The sequence below is a fragment of the Osmerus eperlanus genome, chromosome 28 (genome assembly GCF_963692335.1).
Source record: "Osmerus eperlanus chromosome 28, fOsmEpe2.1, whole genome shotgun sequence".
In the NCBI taxonomy this organism is placed as follows: Eukaryota; Metazoa; Chordata; class Actinopteri; order Osmeriformes; family Osmeridae; genus Osmerus; species Osmerus eperlanus.
In genome coordinates this window covers 4,355,337-4,370,947 of record NC_085045.1, presented here as the reverse complement: position 1 = coordinate 4,370,947, position 15,611 = coordinate 4,355,337, and the positions used below count along the sequence as shown (strand labels likewise).

Below are 15,611 nucleotides of genomic sequence, written 5' to 3'. Positions count from 1 at the left end.
TCCTGGGCTGAATGAATGGCTGCTCTAATACAAAAGCCTGTAGTTTGCATCAGTATAGAGAATTCTTCCATGTAACCTCACAGCATGTTGATACTGCAGGTTGCGCTCAGCATAACTAGGTCGGCTTCTTGTTCCCTGCTCCCAGTCCCACAGAGAGCACACAATGGCTGTGCTGTTTCCTGTGGCCAGACCAGGAGGGTGTATGTAGGAGGGGAGGGGTTACGCAAAATGAAGTGACAAACTCGATCAACTAACAGGCTCGCTTCTCTGAAACAGTGTCGGACTGCCACTTCAGTTGGTTACGGAAGCCACTAGTTTTAATGACTAAAGATGGCAGCAAGACAAGTGTGTGAGTCGGGGCTTTCGCAGAGGAACAGTGGTGGGGGTTCCCTCCCTGAGCCAACAGAAGGGCAGACAAAAGAAATAAATCACAAAGACTTCTTCATGAATGACAAACCACATCTACCGCTTGCTACAGTCTCACCCTGCCCCTCTTCCACAGCCTAACCCTCCACCGAACAGTCACGTATTCACTTCTTGTCCACATCATATGACGTGTTCAAATCGCAGTAGCGATAGAAAGACAATAGACAGCACTGGGACTGCCTGCCTCTGATCTGAACTGTTTCTATTTCTCTGCAGCAGCTGTTACACTGCAATGGATAAATACTTCATTTTACAGAGAGGAATGCAGCCGGACTAAACTATAGTAAATGGTTTGTTGCGTGAGGATGAGTGATGTTGACAAGCTAAGCAGACCAAATGTGCATCAGTATAAAAGGCTCTCATGCTGACCTGCATATGCCCTTTATCTTATGATGATGCCATTTTCCCTAAATTGACCATTATATGTTACCTTGTTATCTGCTTACAGTAGCACTCGGCTCGTCCTCCTAGTGCTTCCAGAAGCGCTACGGAAAACGGTCATTTTATGACTCAGCAAAGCTTCCCTGACTACTTCAGGCTGGCTTCTCTCATTCAGCTCACGTTGCAGTGTTATACAAATTCACATCCCTAGTTTGTTTATTTTTATGACGATAAGGATCATTTCCTTTACATATGTTTATACTGTAAATGAAGTGTCATAAAGCTATTTACAATAATATATCTAGCTTGTGAATGACATTGCCCCGCCCTAGTTATCTTTAAGAGAAAAAGATCACCCTTTGGAGCTATATCAGTGCCTTTTGAAAACAAAAATAAATATACTGTATATAGATTATTCATATACAGTACATTACACATAATAATACTACAATGAAATTAGCTGTATTAGATTTGTAAAGACTTGTACAGTATGTGCAGACAGTGGATTTGTATGGGAGTGTGTGGGGGATGGGCAAGTATGGAGAGGCAGGTGCTAGACAGGAACAGCTGAGTCTTGCACTGATCATGCACAGTCTGCCTCCGGAGGGAAGCCAGTGATTCCGACTTAGATCAGGTTACTCTCCACGGCATTCACATTCAGGAGCCCCAGGAGCTGTGGTAGAACACCTACATGTGCCTTCTCGGCTACGCATCCCCAGACTGAAACCTATAGCGTGCCGTACGTGAATGGGATGCGATCCCTGTCAGATGGAAGCGGAAGGGCAGTTGGCAAGTTTTTGATCAATATTGGATAGGGTGAATGTATCTTCACATTGATTTGTTGTACGCGTCCGTGCCTTTAAGGCTGAATCCCTGTCCCCCGGGAACAGTCTCCTGGGAGAACAGGCAGGAGGCACAGCTGATGCTAATGCTGCCAGACACTCTGCACCAGACAATGCACAGCCACCGCCCAGCCCCCTGACAGGGATGATAGTCAGTCAGCTGTGCCGGCTGACATCCCCCAATGTAAGACTCAGCCAAACGGGCTATCAGGTTGCACAAATATACACGGGCTGGTCATGTAGTGCCGCTGTTGACTCAGTGGATGGGGGGGTTTTACACGGATGAGAATGGGTGTGGTGGATGAGGGAGAGTTATGGATTGAGGATTCTTACACAATGTGGGCATGGTGAATGTGATGAACAACAATGGACTCCACATGTCGATGTATGGTCTTCTAGATTTTGGATTGGTGGAATAAATCTTGTTTGTGAAATTCATTGTGAAAATTGATTGAAGTTGTACAACCAAGCATCTGATTGGTTGAGAGCAAACAGGAGTCTGTAGCAGATGCAGCCATAAGGACCTAGCTCCTTAAAACAGCTCCCCAGTAGAGGGCACCAGTGGTGTAGTGTACAGTAGGTTGAGTTAAAACCCCAGTTTTACCTATAGCCATGATATTGACGTACGTGTCATTGTGTACAGTGCAAGTACAGAACCCAGTGACGACCAAGTTGAAACTCATATAAAATACAATAGCAGAGCGATGTAGCGGTGGCAGTGATTGTCTTCTTTGTTAGGTGTAGCGACGGTTGCTAGCTGTGTTAGCTAACATTACCTGGCACCAATCACCCCCCACTACCTGTACATCTTGCACACGAACAGTGCTCGATAAGTCTCAAACTATTTAAGACTTAAATATATATGTTCTGTAGAGCACTTATCCGCCCAAGTACCTCTACAAAATCTACAATGTGTGCCAAAATAATACATCCTGACAAGCCATGCTGATCAATTTGATCTATAAGGCCAGCATGCGATCTCTGACACGACTAATGTCTTCCTTATCTGCCTTCGATGTTGTGTGCGGCTGGTTTGGTCTGAAGATAACCACGCCCCTCTCGTTTGCATCTGAGATCGGAAATAAATACAGTACAGAAATAAATGTGGTGTGGAAATAAATGTGGTGTGGAAATATATGTGGAAATAAATGTGGTGTGTAAAAGTCTCAAAAAATAAATAAATGTGGCATTAGGAAATAAAAGTCCCATGAAATAAATAAATGTTGTCTTTACAAAAACGTCATTTTGAAATAAATAAATGTATTTATTTATTGATGTCGGTAAATGGATTCAGCTATATAATTATATAATGCTATATTTATATATTCATTTCCATCTTTTTTTATTTCAGAATTTATTTCATAGCCATATTTATTTATGTATGTATTTATCTATTTATTTAACTCGGCGTTCCATAACTGTCACGTGTGAAATGTTTATAATTATTTTCTATAATCTTGGAGACTAAAATGACGAGAGAAAATCAAAAGAGATGCTCAGTGTGTCTCTTGTGGCCCTGTAGTGTAACTATGGTAACTTCAGGCCAACTTGTGCAGGCAGCCATTTCTGCTCAGTCGCACAACCATGCTTCCCACTACCACATCTCATGGAGTACACTGCCATCTCCTGGTTGTTTACGGTGATAACGTAATTGCAAACCAATTATTTTAAGTCCATTGAATAATATTGGGTAAGTGTATTGAATGTGGATGCAGTAAATGATCAAAGGTCCGTTGAAATACGACTCATGAAAACACAAGTGTTGGCAAAATATGATGAAATCTTTAATTTTCATAAAGAATATACAAAAACATGACTGTAGCTTACATTGTTGAGACACGGTAAAGGATATTGTAGAACAGATATACATAGCATGATAATGACAGAAAAGTTTGATTCAGAGAGGTATAGTCAACCTTCTACAGCAGGGTGCATGATGATTTGATGGAGTTGCCCTCACTTGGGTTCTTCCCACCGCCACCAGTCCCTTTGCTAGCTGTAAAATGCACAGCTTTTATGCTGGAAAATGATAACAAAGAACTGTGAGGCTTTTGCCTGCTGACAAAAGCAAAGCTGGACCACAACAAGAGTAGTTTGGAATTCAGATATCGCATGTGCACAAACAGTTACCCATTCCAACAGTAGTCCAAAAAACGTTGACATGCAAATCATTATTTCCCAAATGTTAGCATAGATAAATATGGAAAGCAAAGGACAGGTAGAGTACATAGATTAGTTACCTAGGGGAAGGACGTTCTTCTCAAAGTAGCCTGGCATGTTCATGTTTCCTGCTGGGCTGTACTGCCCCACCACGAAGATGTTGTTCCCATCAGATGCCAGGCCCACTCCTACCTGAGTGCTCTCCTTCCACACAACCTGGGTGAAATGACCTGGGGGAGTCACGGCAACAGCAAGCAGGACACATCAAACTCCACAGATCCCTGTCAGTTATGTCACTTATGTGAATCACACCAACGTCATTTGATTATTTGAACCACGGAGCTCACTAGTGTAAAGTGGGGTACACAAGCACAAGGTTTACCAGTGTTGGAGCCGAATCCTGCTTGTGCGAATTTGTAGTCTTTGATCTCACTGTACCAGCTGTCAACTGCTTCCTTGCCTATAAAACACAGAAAAGGGTGCATGTTATTGGGGTTATCATGTCCACACAGCAGTATCCACATTATCAGTCATCTTCAAATTGAAGCCAATAACAAAGAAGCATCTGTCTGTACAGGCACTAATTTACTAATTCATCATCAACCGTTCTCCTGATTAAAGTCTTAAAGAATGAGGACTAACCAGTCAAGGTTTTAGGCTCGGAGCTCCATGCAAAATAGAGGTTTTCTCCTTTGTCTGTGGTGCTGTGTTGCAGGGTTTTGATGGAGACCAGGTGGTCGGCCCACTTCTGAGCGGAGGCTGATAGTTCGCTGCTGAGCGTCAGGGAGGCTGTGTTGTGCTTCTGTCTGTATGCGTTGTGAGTGTCCAGGAACTCTTTCTGAAAGCTCGCACCTGAAAAGTGTTGGAACATGTAGGTTTGTACACGTAAATACAAGCACACGCACTTACTGATTCCTCTTTTTACTTTTGATATAGATGTTAGGATGTTTATTGCTGTGTATGATGTTTCTCTATTGGGTGAATCTAAACAATACATAAAATAATGTTGGATTAATATCCAATTTATATATGGATATATTGGATACGGAGAAGATGTGTGGAACACTTACTTGCCATAGTAGCTGGGGTCTGAAATGCTGAAAACAAATTAAGGAAATTAAAATTATTAATAATTGCATGCATTTTTTAATAACATTTTTAATATCATTCTGGAATACCATCATCAATCAGCTAGAAACCAGTACAATAATTGTCTAATTGAATAGAGAGAGTGATGCTCAAACAACGGCAAGCAAATGAACATTTTTTTACAATAATAAAAATTCCAGACAGGACGTTGTTCCCACTCTCACCTGTTTACTGGAAAGATACCGGTTGTCCTTAACCCTGTTTGTCTGTCCTGTCACCTGGTTCTTGTGGATGCCGAGCCAACTTGTAAGGTGGCCTTATATACAGGCAGTGGATGGGATGGTCCTCTTCCTGCTTGATGCATGCGTAGGAGGGAACACACTCTACACCCAGCAATTATCCTGTCACTGCACCTCTACGTTTCATGAGTGTGGAAGATAATGTGAAGCATTTAGCAGTGCTCTTTGTCTCATAGAGTATCGGTCATTTAGAAACTATCTCCTTTGTTAATTTGCAAAGTCATTATCAATATTGTATGGTAGAATACAGGTTTGTCTGTAAGATGTTGAAACTGTTTTGCTCTCTTCAGGTTTAAACCTGATAGGAATTAGGGTTAGGTTGTCAGGACTGTCAGTAATTGTGGAGTCCGAAAAAAAATTATATAACTTTAAATATATATATATATATATTTTTGACTTGGTTCACAGCCAACCCTGTTTATCAACCCACTTATTCCTTTTCACCATCCCACACTGCTGGCCTGCAGACACCAGTCATAATGAGCAATAACTGAAGTAAAATATCTAGAAAGTAGGACTTCAAAAGCACATGGTGTTCATTAGCGGTTTGTAAAAGGATTCCTGTCTGGTGCCATAACGCTGGAGTAGGTTGACTGCAAATGCAGCAAAAGCCTCATTAATCATGACAGGATGATTCATTATCACTTACTGCTCAGTGTTGATGAGCGCATCTTCATTTGAACGATAGGGTGCATCACCCAAAGTTGTGGTAAAAAGACAACAAATAAGGTAACACTGTAACCTGCAGTTTTGGACAAGTGAGTCACGTAACAACTCTTGTGTACATATGCCTTTTCCAAGACTGACCAGATTATGCATGACTGGATAGGCTGATTTGCATAAAGGAGGTAACAGGTTGTAACCTGTGCCAGAAAGGACATTCTTTACCTAGGAATCTTATTTTCATCCTGCATCACACGCACGTGACCCAAACACACATAACATGAGGGTGGTTGCAGACCGATACTGTTACTTTTATCACAACAGGACAAACTTGTTATTTATTGTTATGCGTCATTTGACAGGCATTGTTGTTTATGTCAAGGTAAGGCAAGTTTATTTGTATAGCACATTTCAACAACAAGGCAATTCAAAGTGCTTCACATAAAACAATTAAAAGCATCATAACATAATGCAAAAATAAAACAAGATTTAAAAACAATTAAGAACATTCAATACAACATTAAAAACAGTCAAAAAGCAAGAAATAAAATAAAAGCTGCAGTGCAGCCAACACATTTCTTACATATTTTAGACTCAACAAGCCATTTTAAGCCCTTAGGCTATGCTTTGTTGTAAATGCAAATGTAAAGCAATGCATAGGACCAGCCTGGGGTCTCCATAAAAGACGGAACCATTCGTGGAGAAAGTACATTGAAAATGAAAGTACATGTGAAAATATGGCCTTATAAAACAGAACCAAACTGACATTATTTAATGTGGCATTTGATTTGACCAACTCCTGAGAAACTGCTGTCTCATTTGTACTGTAGCTGGTGCCTTTAACTTTACATAGGGGACTACAAAGACATTCTTGAAGTCCAATAAAAACGTACCTGCTATTTACCAGCAGCATTTCTCAATGCATAGAGAGACAAGTCTACTCTATAAGCCTAGTCAATCTTGACAATCTGGTGGCAACTTTATGGCAGCCTAGAGGCAATGAGTGGGTGGGTTAGAGGGATGCAGACAAACATGAAAAAAACAGATAGGGTGTGCAACAAAAATATGCAGGCAGTTTGTTTTGACTACAGTAAAGCAATGATGTGGCAGGGTGTTAGTATAAAATACCATAAGAACATATGTTGGTACCAAGATAATGTGAAATCACATTTCAGACCATAAACAGATAAATACCTAACATGTGCTTTAGCCCACCCTAGTGGTTACTATAACAGCATGCTGTAACTTGTTTCCTGTAGTGCATTTAAGTGGATATATTCTTTAATCAAACTAGTCAAATTGTTTGTTTAAAAACAAACAAACGCGAGTTTGGCTCTACACACACTGATATGTTGGTTGTGCACTGTCAATAAGCACATATTCAGGCCTACATGCTGTAACACATACATCAGTGCTGTTTAATAATTGACCCTTCTAATACAGCCATCCTTTGCATAATGTCACGTGTATCTTTAACTGATTTACCACTCACTGATCCCTTCACTTATTTACAATCTAGAAGCGTACGGGAACGAGATTCATTCATCAAAGAATCAGAGACCAAAATAATTTGACAAACATTATACCGTTCCACGGAGTTCGTACTCGAATGGATTACGAGGTAGGCTTACAAATAATGATTGTTTCGATTTTGCTCTAGACTTCGGTTCTGACATCACGATTATGAGATGGCAGTAATCACCAATGATAGTCAAACGCCGTAAAATAAAAAACACGGAAGAGAATTGAGAAGAAGAAAAACGCCTATAACTGTAAACTGGGTTGCGCAAGTCATTTATGAACGTTACACGTTGTGCTTAAAACAGCCTAGGAACCCGATATTACCAGTTTGGTATCTCTAATGTCCCTTGCCATTCCGCTGCACAATTTAGCACCTCTCGTAGTCGTCTGTTAAACATGCCTTGACAGCATTTGTAACGATGCATTTAACCGTTGATTAACTCATTACTTATTTTGGCAATGTCAGTCGCTCTGAGACGAACTAAAGGTTTTCACGTGCGTATTCCTTGCTGTGAATAAAATACCTGTCCAGCCTGAGTAGTCTACAGTATGAAGTTTTCTTTTCTCCAAGATTCTCTATTGTTCATATACTCTCTTGTGATTGAGTAATTGAGATTGTAGTTTACAGCTATGTCATAACCTACTTGAGGTCTATTTATGCTTCCATGTGTTATTAGATCAAGATAGGAGGAATTTGTGTCATATATGCAAAGTCCGTTATCATGTCGATGTCCCTCGATCTGGTCCTGTGGTGTTCTGCTACCGGTTCTACTCTATTTTCTCCGGGTGTTTGTGCACAGGAGGCAGTGTGTGTTCTCAACACCTTGCAGACCAATGCCAGTGTTCTGGAACAAGTACGCAGGGAGAACGTGCCGGAGTTGCAGCTCCAGGCAATGCGCGGTTTCCTCCATCGTACAGGGCTCACGGTACGTCCCAATCCCCCTCTGGCACACTGTTAACACGACTACACAATGGCACTTCAAGATGTTATGGATGAGTTCAGTATTTGTATCTCGCTTCCCACCTGGTGGCTTGGTCTATTGTTTGCTACTTTGAGGTTCTTAGGAAGTGACCGGGGTTCACCTTTCTGTGTTTCTTCTGGTGTTTCAGGTGGAGCAACTGGATGAGCTCAACATGATCCATGTGACAGGAACAAAGGGAAAGGTGGCCATGGTTTACTACAAACACTCCTCACATGTCAGAGGCCACATCCTGTTTCGGATGCAGTCGTGATAATGCCAGTGTTCTATCTTTCAGGGATCAACATGTGCATTTACTGAGAAAATTCTCAGTAACTACGGCTTTCGAACAGGTTTTTACAGGTACGCTGAATGATGGAGTTATCTGTAACTGTAAACATACTGATAATTTGGTGTAGGATTTAACATTATCACCATATACCAACTTGTCAGTCTACATTGTAGCTGGCTGAGTATACAGGGAAACACTGCTGGGTGAACTTTGACTTTCTGACTGTTCAACTATGGAATGATTAACCTGACTACATCAAAAGGACTATCTCCCGCAACACTGCAAGCTAACCTTGGGCTTGTTTTGGGAAGGGGTAAAAAGGGGTAAAAAAAAAAGTTTACAAGTTTGTTTGAGGTTTGATTGTGTAAGTGTGTTAAACCTTCAGCACCTTCCCCACAAAGATAGTGTGTCAGTTACAGTTCCGAAGAATTTCTGCTAGTCTGGTTTTACAATGTTGACTGTGAGCTTGTCTTTCCTATTAATTTCAGCTCTCCACACTTGGTTCAAGTGAGGGAAAGAATACGCATAAATGGGCAGCCAATCAGCAAAGACCTTTTCACCAAATACTTCTGGGAGGTTTACACACAATTAGATGCTACAAAGGTACTTCTTTCATAAAAAGGAGTAGCTGTAGCTGTTTAGGGCTCCTTTAAGACAAAAAACATGTCGTATTTGTTTACAGTCCATTCTGCAACAGGCATCTCTGAATGTAGTTCTTGTCTATGATTGCAAACATGATCTGCCTGCTTATGGGTAATGATTTGGACATGAAGTTGGTGTGAGGGATTAGTCTGTTTTTCATATCTTACTGACCCCACCTCCTTTTTGTCGATCTCCAGGGTTGCCATGGAGACCGAATGCCCGCCTATTTCCGCTTCCTCACCCTCCTGGCGTTCCATGTGTTCGTGCAGGAGAGGGTGGGCATCATGCGGTCTCGCCCCATGCACATGTGACATGCTAAACATTCGCATCACCTCAGATTGTACAATTATTATACAAAAATGCAATAATTGACCAATGTAAAATGTTTACGTGGTTCCCAGCCAACCCTGTTTACAAACAGTCTCGTTCCTTTTCACCATCCCTGGCGCTGGCCTGCAGACACCAGTCCTAATGAGCAATAACTAAAGTAAAATATCTAGAAAGTAGAACTTCAAGAGCACATGGTGTTCATTAGCGGTTTGTAAAACGCTTCCTGTCTGGTGCCATAATGCTGGAGTAGGTTGACTTCAAATGCAGCAAAATGCCTCATCAATCATAACTGAATGATTCACTCTCGCTTATTGTTTAATGTTGATGATGGCACTTTCATTTGAAAGGTAGGGTTTATAGTGGTGTTAAAAAGGCAACAGGTAAGGTACATACAGTTTTGGACTAGAGTCACGAACAACTTTTTTTCTACAGCTGCCTTGTCGGACAGAATTTGCATGGCTGGATTGGCTGATTTGCATGAAGGAGGACACATTTCATCCAGTCCCAAACTTTCTAAATGTTAACTGACATTCCATCCCTAACCCTATGGACCACAGCCACTGCATAGCAAACATACCAAACTCATAAGTGTCACGTAGCATTGCGTAACGCCCCCTCCCCCCCCCCCCCCCCCCCTCTCTGCGGCTGTAGCCATTCTGAATAGCATTCTTTCTGTAATGCAGGTGGATTTAGCGCTCATTGAAGTTGGGATAGGAGGGGCTTATGACTGTACAAACATTATAAGGTGAGCCTTATAATTACATAATTACTATTATTAACATATTATTATTTCTTAATTCTTTTTGCGGCCATGTCCGTTATCCAATTGGAATTTTCTTATCACTCTTGACATTTGGGCAACAGGAGACCGTGGGTTTGTGGCATCACATCGTTAGGGATTGATCACACCAGCATCCTGGGAGACACCCTAGAGGAGATTGCTTGGCAGAAGGCTGGTATCTTTAAGGTAGGATGCCTGTCCGTTCCATGGTACCGCGATGTAAAACCCATACATACTCGTCCTCTAGCAGAATCCTCCCTGTCTGATAGATGAGTCACTAGTCACTAGTCACAGTGAGCAACCCAACCTCCATCCCCAGCCAGGAGTCCCTGCGTTCAGCGTCAGACAGCCCTCCGGACCCATGCAGGTTCTCCACAACCGAGCGTCCGAGATTGGGGTGAGTGTCCGGTCTACTCAGTCCCCAAGTTCCCCTCCGGTGACTCGACATATGGATGCTCCTTAACTCCCCGTGCTGCTGTTGTGCCGTCCCAGTGCTCCCTGAGGGTGTGTCCGGAGCTGGACAGCTACGAGGCTGGAGCCGCACCTCTGAGGCTGGGGCTGGCGGGTCACCAGCAGCGCTGCAACGCTTCCCTGGCCCTGCAGCTCAGCAGGGCCTGGCTGCACAGATACCGACAGCACGGTGGGTGTGTCCTGAGAGAGAGAGAGACGAGGGGAGAGAGGGGAGAGAGAGGGAAGAGAGGGGGGAGAGAGAGGGGGAGGAAGAGGGAGAGGGGGAGGAAGAGGGAGAGGGGGAGGAAGAGGGAGAGAGGGAGGCAGAGAGAGAGAGAGGGCGAGAGAGATGGAGAGACTGAATTCAAGTGCAGCAGTAGAAAAGGTAAAAAATCTTACGTTTGCTGTGGCAGCTTATTTAAAGATAACACTTGGGCCTGATTACAGTGTTTTACATGCACATCATTATGTGTGTTCTATCTTCCAGATGACACCAAAGCTGCTCCTTCAGTAGAGAACACATTGGCGTCCCAGGCAGAAACTTTCAAGCCCAGTCCTGTCATGATCAAAGGTACAGAGAGGCATATTCTTCTTACACGTTCTCATTTACCTGTAGGAAAATGGCCTTCAGCAAGGAAAAGTTACAGAGATTCCTTTCAGCACACAGAGAACTGCAGCGACGGCTTCGACGAACACGACACATGCTGACAAGAAACATTTTTAAAAACACAATAAAAGTCCCCTTTCCTCGGCTTCCCCGTGTCTGTCTGTGTCCTACCCAGGCCTCCAGGACACAGAGTGGCCAGGCAGGACTCAGACGGTGAGACACGGCCCTGTCACCTACTACCTGGACGGAGCTCACACCTCAGGCAGTATGCAGGCGTGTGTCCAGTGGTTCAGAGATGAGACAGCACTGGAGGAGAGAGGTCATAGGTCAGTTCCTGAGACGGTACTGTCCACGTCACGGGCCAATGAAACCTGCCACCAGCCTACAGTTAAATGTTATTGTGTCAGTTAAGTTATCAGTTACAAGTGTGTGTGTTTGCTAAACAGAGGCCCTGTGATCAGAGTGTTGCTGTTCAACGCCACGGGAGAGAGAGATTGTGCTGCCATGTTGAAACTTCTAGTGGTGAGTACAGCAGATCCCGAGTCAGATTTGACATGAGACTGTGCTGCTCTAACTATGCAGCTGTGACCAGACTCTGACCCAAGACCAGGCGGCCACCTCACTGTTCTTCTCCTTCTCTTTACCCCAGCCGTGCCAGTTTGATTATGTTGTGTTCTGTCCCAACATCACTGAAACCACCCCAGAGAACAATCCAGGTGAGATTTTCCCAGTGTCTTTCCATTACTCTGCTATTTATGTAACGTGACATGATTATTTAATAGATGCGTTACTAGTTGTAGGAAGGTTGCGAGCATTAGTTTTTTTTCCGCCGTTCATGCGTGAACTGAACAGTCTTCTGTCTGTTCCTTGCAGATCAGCAGAATTTCAATGTGTTGCTTGAGAACATACTGACCCGTTGTCTGGACAACCAGCGCAGCTGGCAGAGTCTGAGTGGGCCGGAGACCCAGCAGGGGGTCGCGCTGCGGATCCATGAGCCCCCTCTGGTGGAGAAACCCCGGAATCACACCCTGGTCTTTCCGTGCATCCTCAGCGCCCTCCAGGGGATCAGCCAGGGAAGGGACCCCCTGCTACCGGCGCCTGCAGAGCGAGGGGGTTCTCCTTCCCCCCAGACACAGGCAGGTGTCCTGGCTCAGACCGAACCCCTCCGAGAAGCAGCTCATATCTCTGTCCTGATCACGGGCAGTCTGCACCTAGTTGGAGGGGCTCTGAGGCACCTGGACCCATCGCTGGCTGGGTAGAGGCGGCGCACAATCTGACCTGGTTGTCCATGGACGAGAGTCTTAGAGGGTCTAGATGTGTATCATGTTGACACATAAGCTGGAGGGTGTTAAGTAGGCCAGAAGAGGGCGCTAGAGACGCACAGTGTTCGGTCTCAGGGTATTTGTAGGGCCTGTTGTGCCTTTTTGAAACGTTCTCCATGTGATCAGTTTTTATGAATTGAAGTGCCACAGTGTTATCAGGAAGGTTTTCTCTCACATGGGTGTGTCCTGAAAAATATTTGAATCTCAGATGAGCTGAAATGTCCACTCTTCGTGAAAAATGTATTCATAAACATGTGAGTTTTAAGCATTGCTTCAACTGACTGCAGCATGTGTACACAAATATTGTATATCCAAACCTTCAAAAGCGGTGGCGCTAAACAGAAAAACATGCCCGACTGTCTGCACAGGACGCCGTCTCCATATGCCCCCTTGGTGAATTCCCTGCAATGTCTTAGATAAGCTTACAGACAGACACAATCTTAAAAGCTAAACGGAATGCAATATTTGACCATCAGATTTACCTTCACAACACGGCCACAGGAAGTCGTCCCTCAATCCCCTTAGCCCTCCTCAAGCCCTTTCATTACTGGAGCATTTGAGGAAGCAGTCATATGGCCTGGGGTGGGTGAGAAAGGGTTAAAGGGGGATGTTTTCGTGGGTTCAGGGTCTGTCTGGGGGACCTTTGTCTCTCTCACTTATTAGCTTGTCGTCGAGATTACCCCCAGACGCGAGGTCACAGGACAGGGGAACACATCAGAGCCCCAACATCTCTTAAATACTTTCCAGAGAAAATATACTTTCGTGTCACGGTTAGAGCGCTGTTGACTGGTCATGGTCGGTCTCAGAGATTTACTCACGATACATTTCACGAACGTAAATACAAAAGTTTCAAACTTTTTCATATTTAAGTTTTGTTATATATATTTTAAATGATTTATAACAATCAGTTAAACAGCTTTAAGACAGCCACCAGTCTGTAGAAGACAAGGACAGTATCACGGCTAGACAACATCTCTTTCCCCCTCAATGGAGAAACGGCAGAGATTTGGTCATGTATCTGACGCCGCTGCTCTTTAAGAAGATTGCCCCTCTCCAGAATCGGATTACAGGGCCTCTCAGGTCTCTGGATAAAACCTTCCAGAGACCACAGTGACGCTCTCTCTCCCACCGGCTCATATCTTGGAAGTGTCTACAGCATCACTGCACTGGAGGGGTTGGGAGCACGCTGGAGAGAAACACACTTTACCCTCGTAGCCGGATGCAAGAGGGGGTGAGACAACCTCCGTAATGGTGGATTAGCTGTTAAATAAAGTCTGAATGCCTCCACCCTCCACCCCCCGCCCCCCCCCCCCCCCCCACTCCTGACCTGCTGGAGCATTCTTTGTTGACAGAATAAAAAGGAGGGTACTATAAGCCCAGTGAAGGGGGTGGAGGGGTGGGGGGGGGCGGGGGTAGGTCACAAGACATTGGACCTCTTTGAGATGTCAATGTTATTTAGGGTCAGGCCAAGCGTGAAAAGACGTTGAGATTCGACGCTGCAAGTTTGTGAGTGGGAGGCTGTCTCTCTGTGTGTGTGTGTGCGTGTGTGTGTGTAGTCTTCCGAGAGACTGTCCAGAGTGGGATGAAGCAGGCAGATTAGGTGCCTCGTAAATTATATCTCACCCCACCTCCATAAAGATAAGCTGCTTCAGACCACACTTGTAGCTTTTCAAAACGCAACAAAGAGGTAAAACTGTTAGTAACGTTACCACAAAGTAGTTTACAGAGACATGCTGATAAGATAAATTGCATTAGCTGCTTGTTTTTGACCAAAATGTCCTGTACACACACTTCCCTGTTACATACAGTGTGTTGCTAGAGCAGGTTGTTACAAAAACAAGCGACCAGGCAGACCTCGGGAACATTCGTTCACAAGTCCGTTCCTCTACACTTTAGCATACAATGCTACATTGATCTGTGCCACTGACTTTACATAAAGGCGTCATCTCGGCAGCTCAGGAGGGTGTCTTGGTGTGTGTCCCAAGGCGCGTGTGTTTTAATCACAGCCCTGTGGTGATGTTTGTTTGTCCACAGACCTCTTAGCTTAGAGGGGATTCCTCTCCAAAGCCCCCTATGGCTCCGTGGACTGTCCTCGTGGTCCGTATGGTATCACTTGTAAGCTGGAAACACCATAGTCAGCAGACAGATTGGTTGTTATACCAACACTAATCTGGATTGATGTGTTTTTATATTGTGCTGGTTATCTAACCCCCCCCCCCCCCCCCCCCCCCCCCCCACTATGTCCCTGGCACCCTCAGGTTGTTGTTCTATGCTGGGTTGTATTCTTGTGTTTATATTGTCTGTATTTAAGCAGGATAAGCAGGTGTGATAAAACCCTCCCATCCAAACTTGTATTCCCTGTGAGAAGCAGAGGTAGGCTTGGCTGGGTTTCAGTAAAGTGATTAGTATTCATGGTTTCCTACATGGCAGGGGTGTGTGTTTGTGTGTGTGTGTTTGTGGTTTGGGTATCGGATGACTGGATGCAGATCTATAAATCCTACATTCACATATACACTTCCTTGGTCTGGGGGTTTCAGCAAGGCCAGGAAAACTCAGTACAAAGCCTCCAGCCAGCCTTTCCCCTAACCAGACAAAAGGTAAATATTCCACAACAACAACAAATTATGATCACATATATTCCAATGATTAGAAAACCCAGGAAGAGGTTGGGGTGAAAAGACACGATGAAGCAGCAACTTGTCATTATCTGGGACTGTCTGTGTTCAGACTTCTTTGAGATCTGTCAGTTCTGCGGCCTGTTTCTCTTTGTCTCGGCTCTGAATGAACGTAGCGATCAGTCAGTCAGAGAGGAATGCAGCCTGATGCCCTGCGGTGCTCCTGTCTGTC

The 15,611-nt window shown here is 44.2% G+C and overlaps 2 protein-coding genes across 4 annotated transcripts; one reads left to right on the top strand and one right to left on the bottom strand.

Annotated features, from left to right (window-relative positions):
- Positions 1-3,409: 3,409 nt before the first annotated feature.
- On the bottom strand, positions 3,410-5,455 carry LOC134015160 (Golgi-associated plant pathogenesis-related protein 1-like). 2 transcript variants are annotated; one of them, XM_062454513.1, is made up of 6 exons: positions 5,123-5,451; positions 4,880-4,906; positions 4,452-4,661; positions 4,192-4,269; positions 3,890-4,039; positions 3,410-3,668 (listed from the first exon to the last, which is right to left on the bottom strand). In XM_062454513.1, exons 2-6 carry the CDS (start codon positions 4,884-4,886, stop codon positions 3,664-3,666), a joined length of 450 nt encoding a protein of 149 aa, XP_062310497.1. In that variant the 5' UTR covers positions 4,887-4,906; positions 5,123-5,451; the 3' UTR covers positions 3,410-3,663. The 2 variants fall into 2 exon arrangements, with proteins under 2 accessions (XP_062310497.1, XP_062310495.1); XM_062454511.1 differs by lacking the exon at positions 3,410-3,668 and having other exon boundaries at positions 3,882-4,039; positions 5,123-5,455.
- A 1,878-nt stretch (positions 5,456-7,333) lies between these two features.
- Positions 7,334-13,034, top strand: LOC134015416 (folylpolyglutamate synthase, mitochondrial-like). Of its 2 annotated transcripts, none has more exons than XM_062454925.1 (15): positions 7,334-7,481; positions 8,182-8,307; positions 8,492-8,545; positions 8,639-8,703; positions 9,121-9,235; positions 9,472-9,549; positions 10,288-10,349; positions 10,469-10,571; positions 10,705-10,782; positions 10,878-11,025; positions 11,323-11,406; positions 11,618-11,768; positions 11,889-11,964; positions 12,092-12,158; positions 12,316-13,034. In XM_062454925.1, the coding sequence occupies exons 1-15, from the start codon at positions 7,470-7,472 to the stop codon at positions 12,699-12,701; spliced, it is 1,605 nt and encodes a 534-aa protein (XP_062310909.1). In that variant the 5' UTR covers positions 7,334-7,469; the 3' UTR covers positions 12,702-13,034. The 2 variants fall into 2 exon arrangements, with proteins under 2 accessions (XP_062310909.1, XP_062310908.1); XM_062454924.1 differs by lacking the exon at positions 7,334-7,481 and adding an exon at positions 7,584-7,876.
- Positions 13,035-15,611: the final 2,577 nt, after the last annotated feature.

What these genes read in the sequence shown, in the direction of transcription:
- LOC134015416 (XM_062454924.1), top strand. Translation starts at nt 7,841, where the DNA reads ATGTCAGTCGCTCTGAGACGAACTAAAGGTTTTCAC. An exon ending in TGACAGGAACAAAGGGAAAG is followed by an intron (nt 8,546 to 8,638) that starts GTGGCCATGGTT and finishes TCTATCTTTCAG; the next exon opens with GGATCAACATGTGCATTTAC. An exon ending in ATGTGTTCGTGCAGGAGAGG is followed by an intron (nt 9,550 to 10,287) that starts GTGGGCATCATG and finishes TCTGTAATGCAG; the next exon opens with GTGGATTTAGCGCTCATTGA.
- LOC134015160 (XM_062454511.1), bottom strand. An exon ending in CGAGCCTAAAACCTTGACTG is followed by an intron (nt 4,270 to 4,451) that starts GTTAGTCCTCAT and finishes TGTGTTTTATAG; the next exon opens with GCAAGGAAGCAGTTGACAGC. An exon ending in AGGATTCGGCTCCAACACTG is followed by an intron (nt 4,040 to 4,191) that starts GTAAACCTTGTG and finishes TGACTCCCCCAG; the next exon opens with GTCATTTCACCCAGGTTGTG.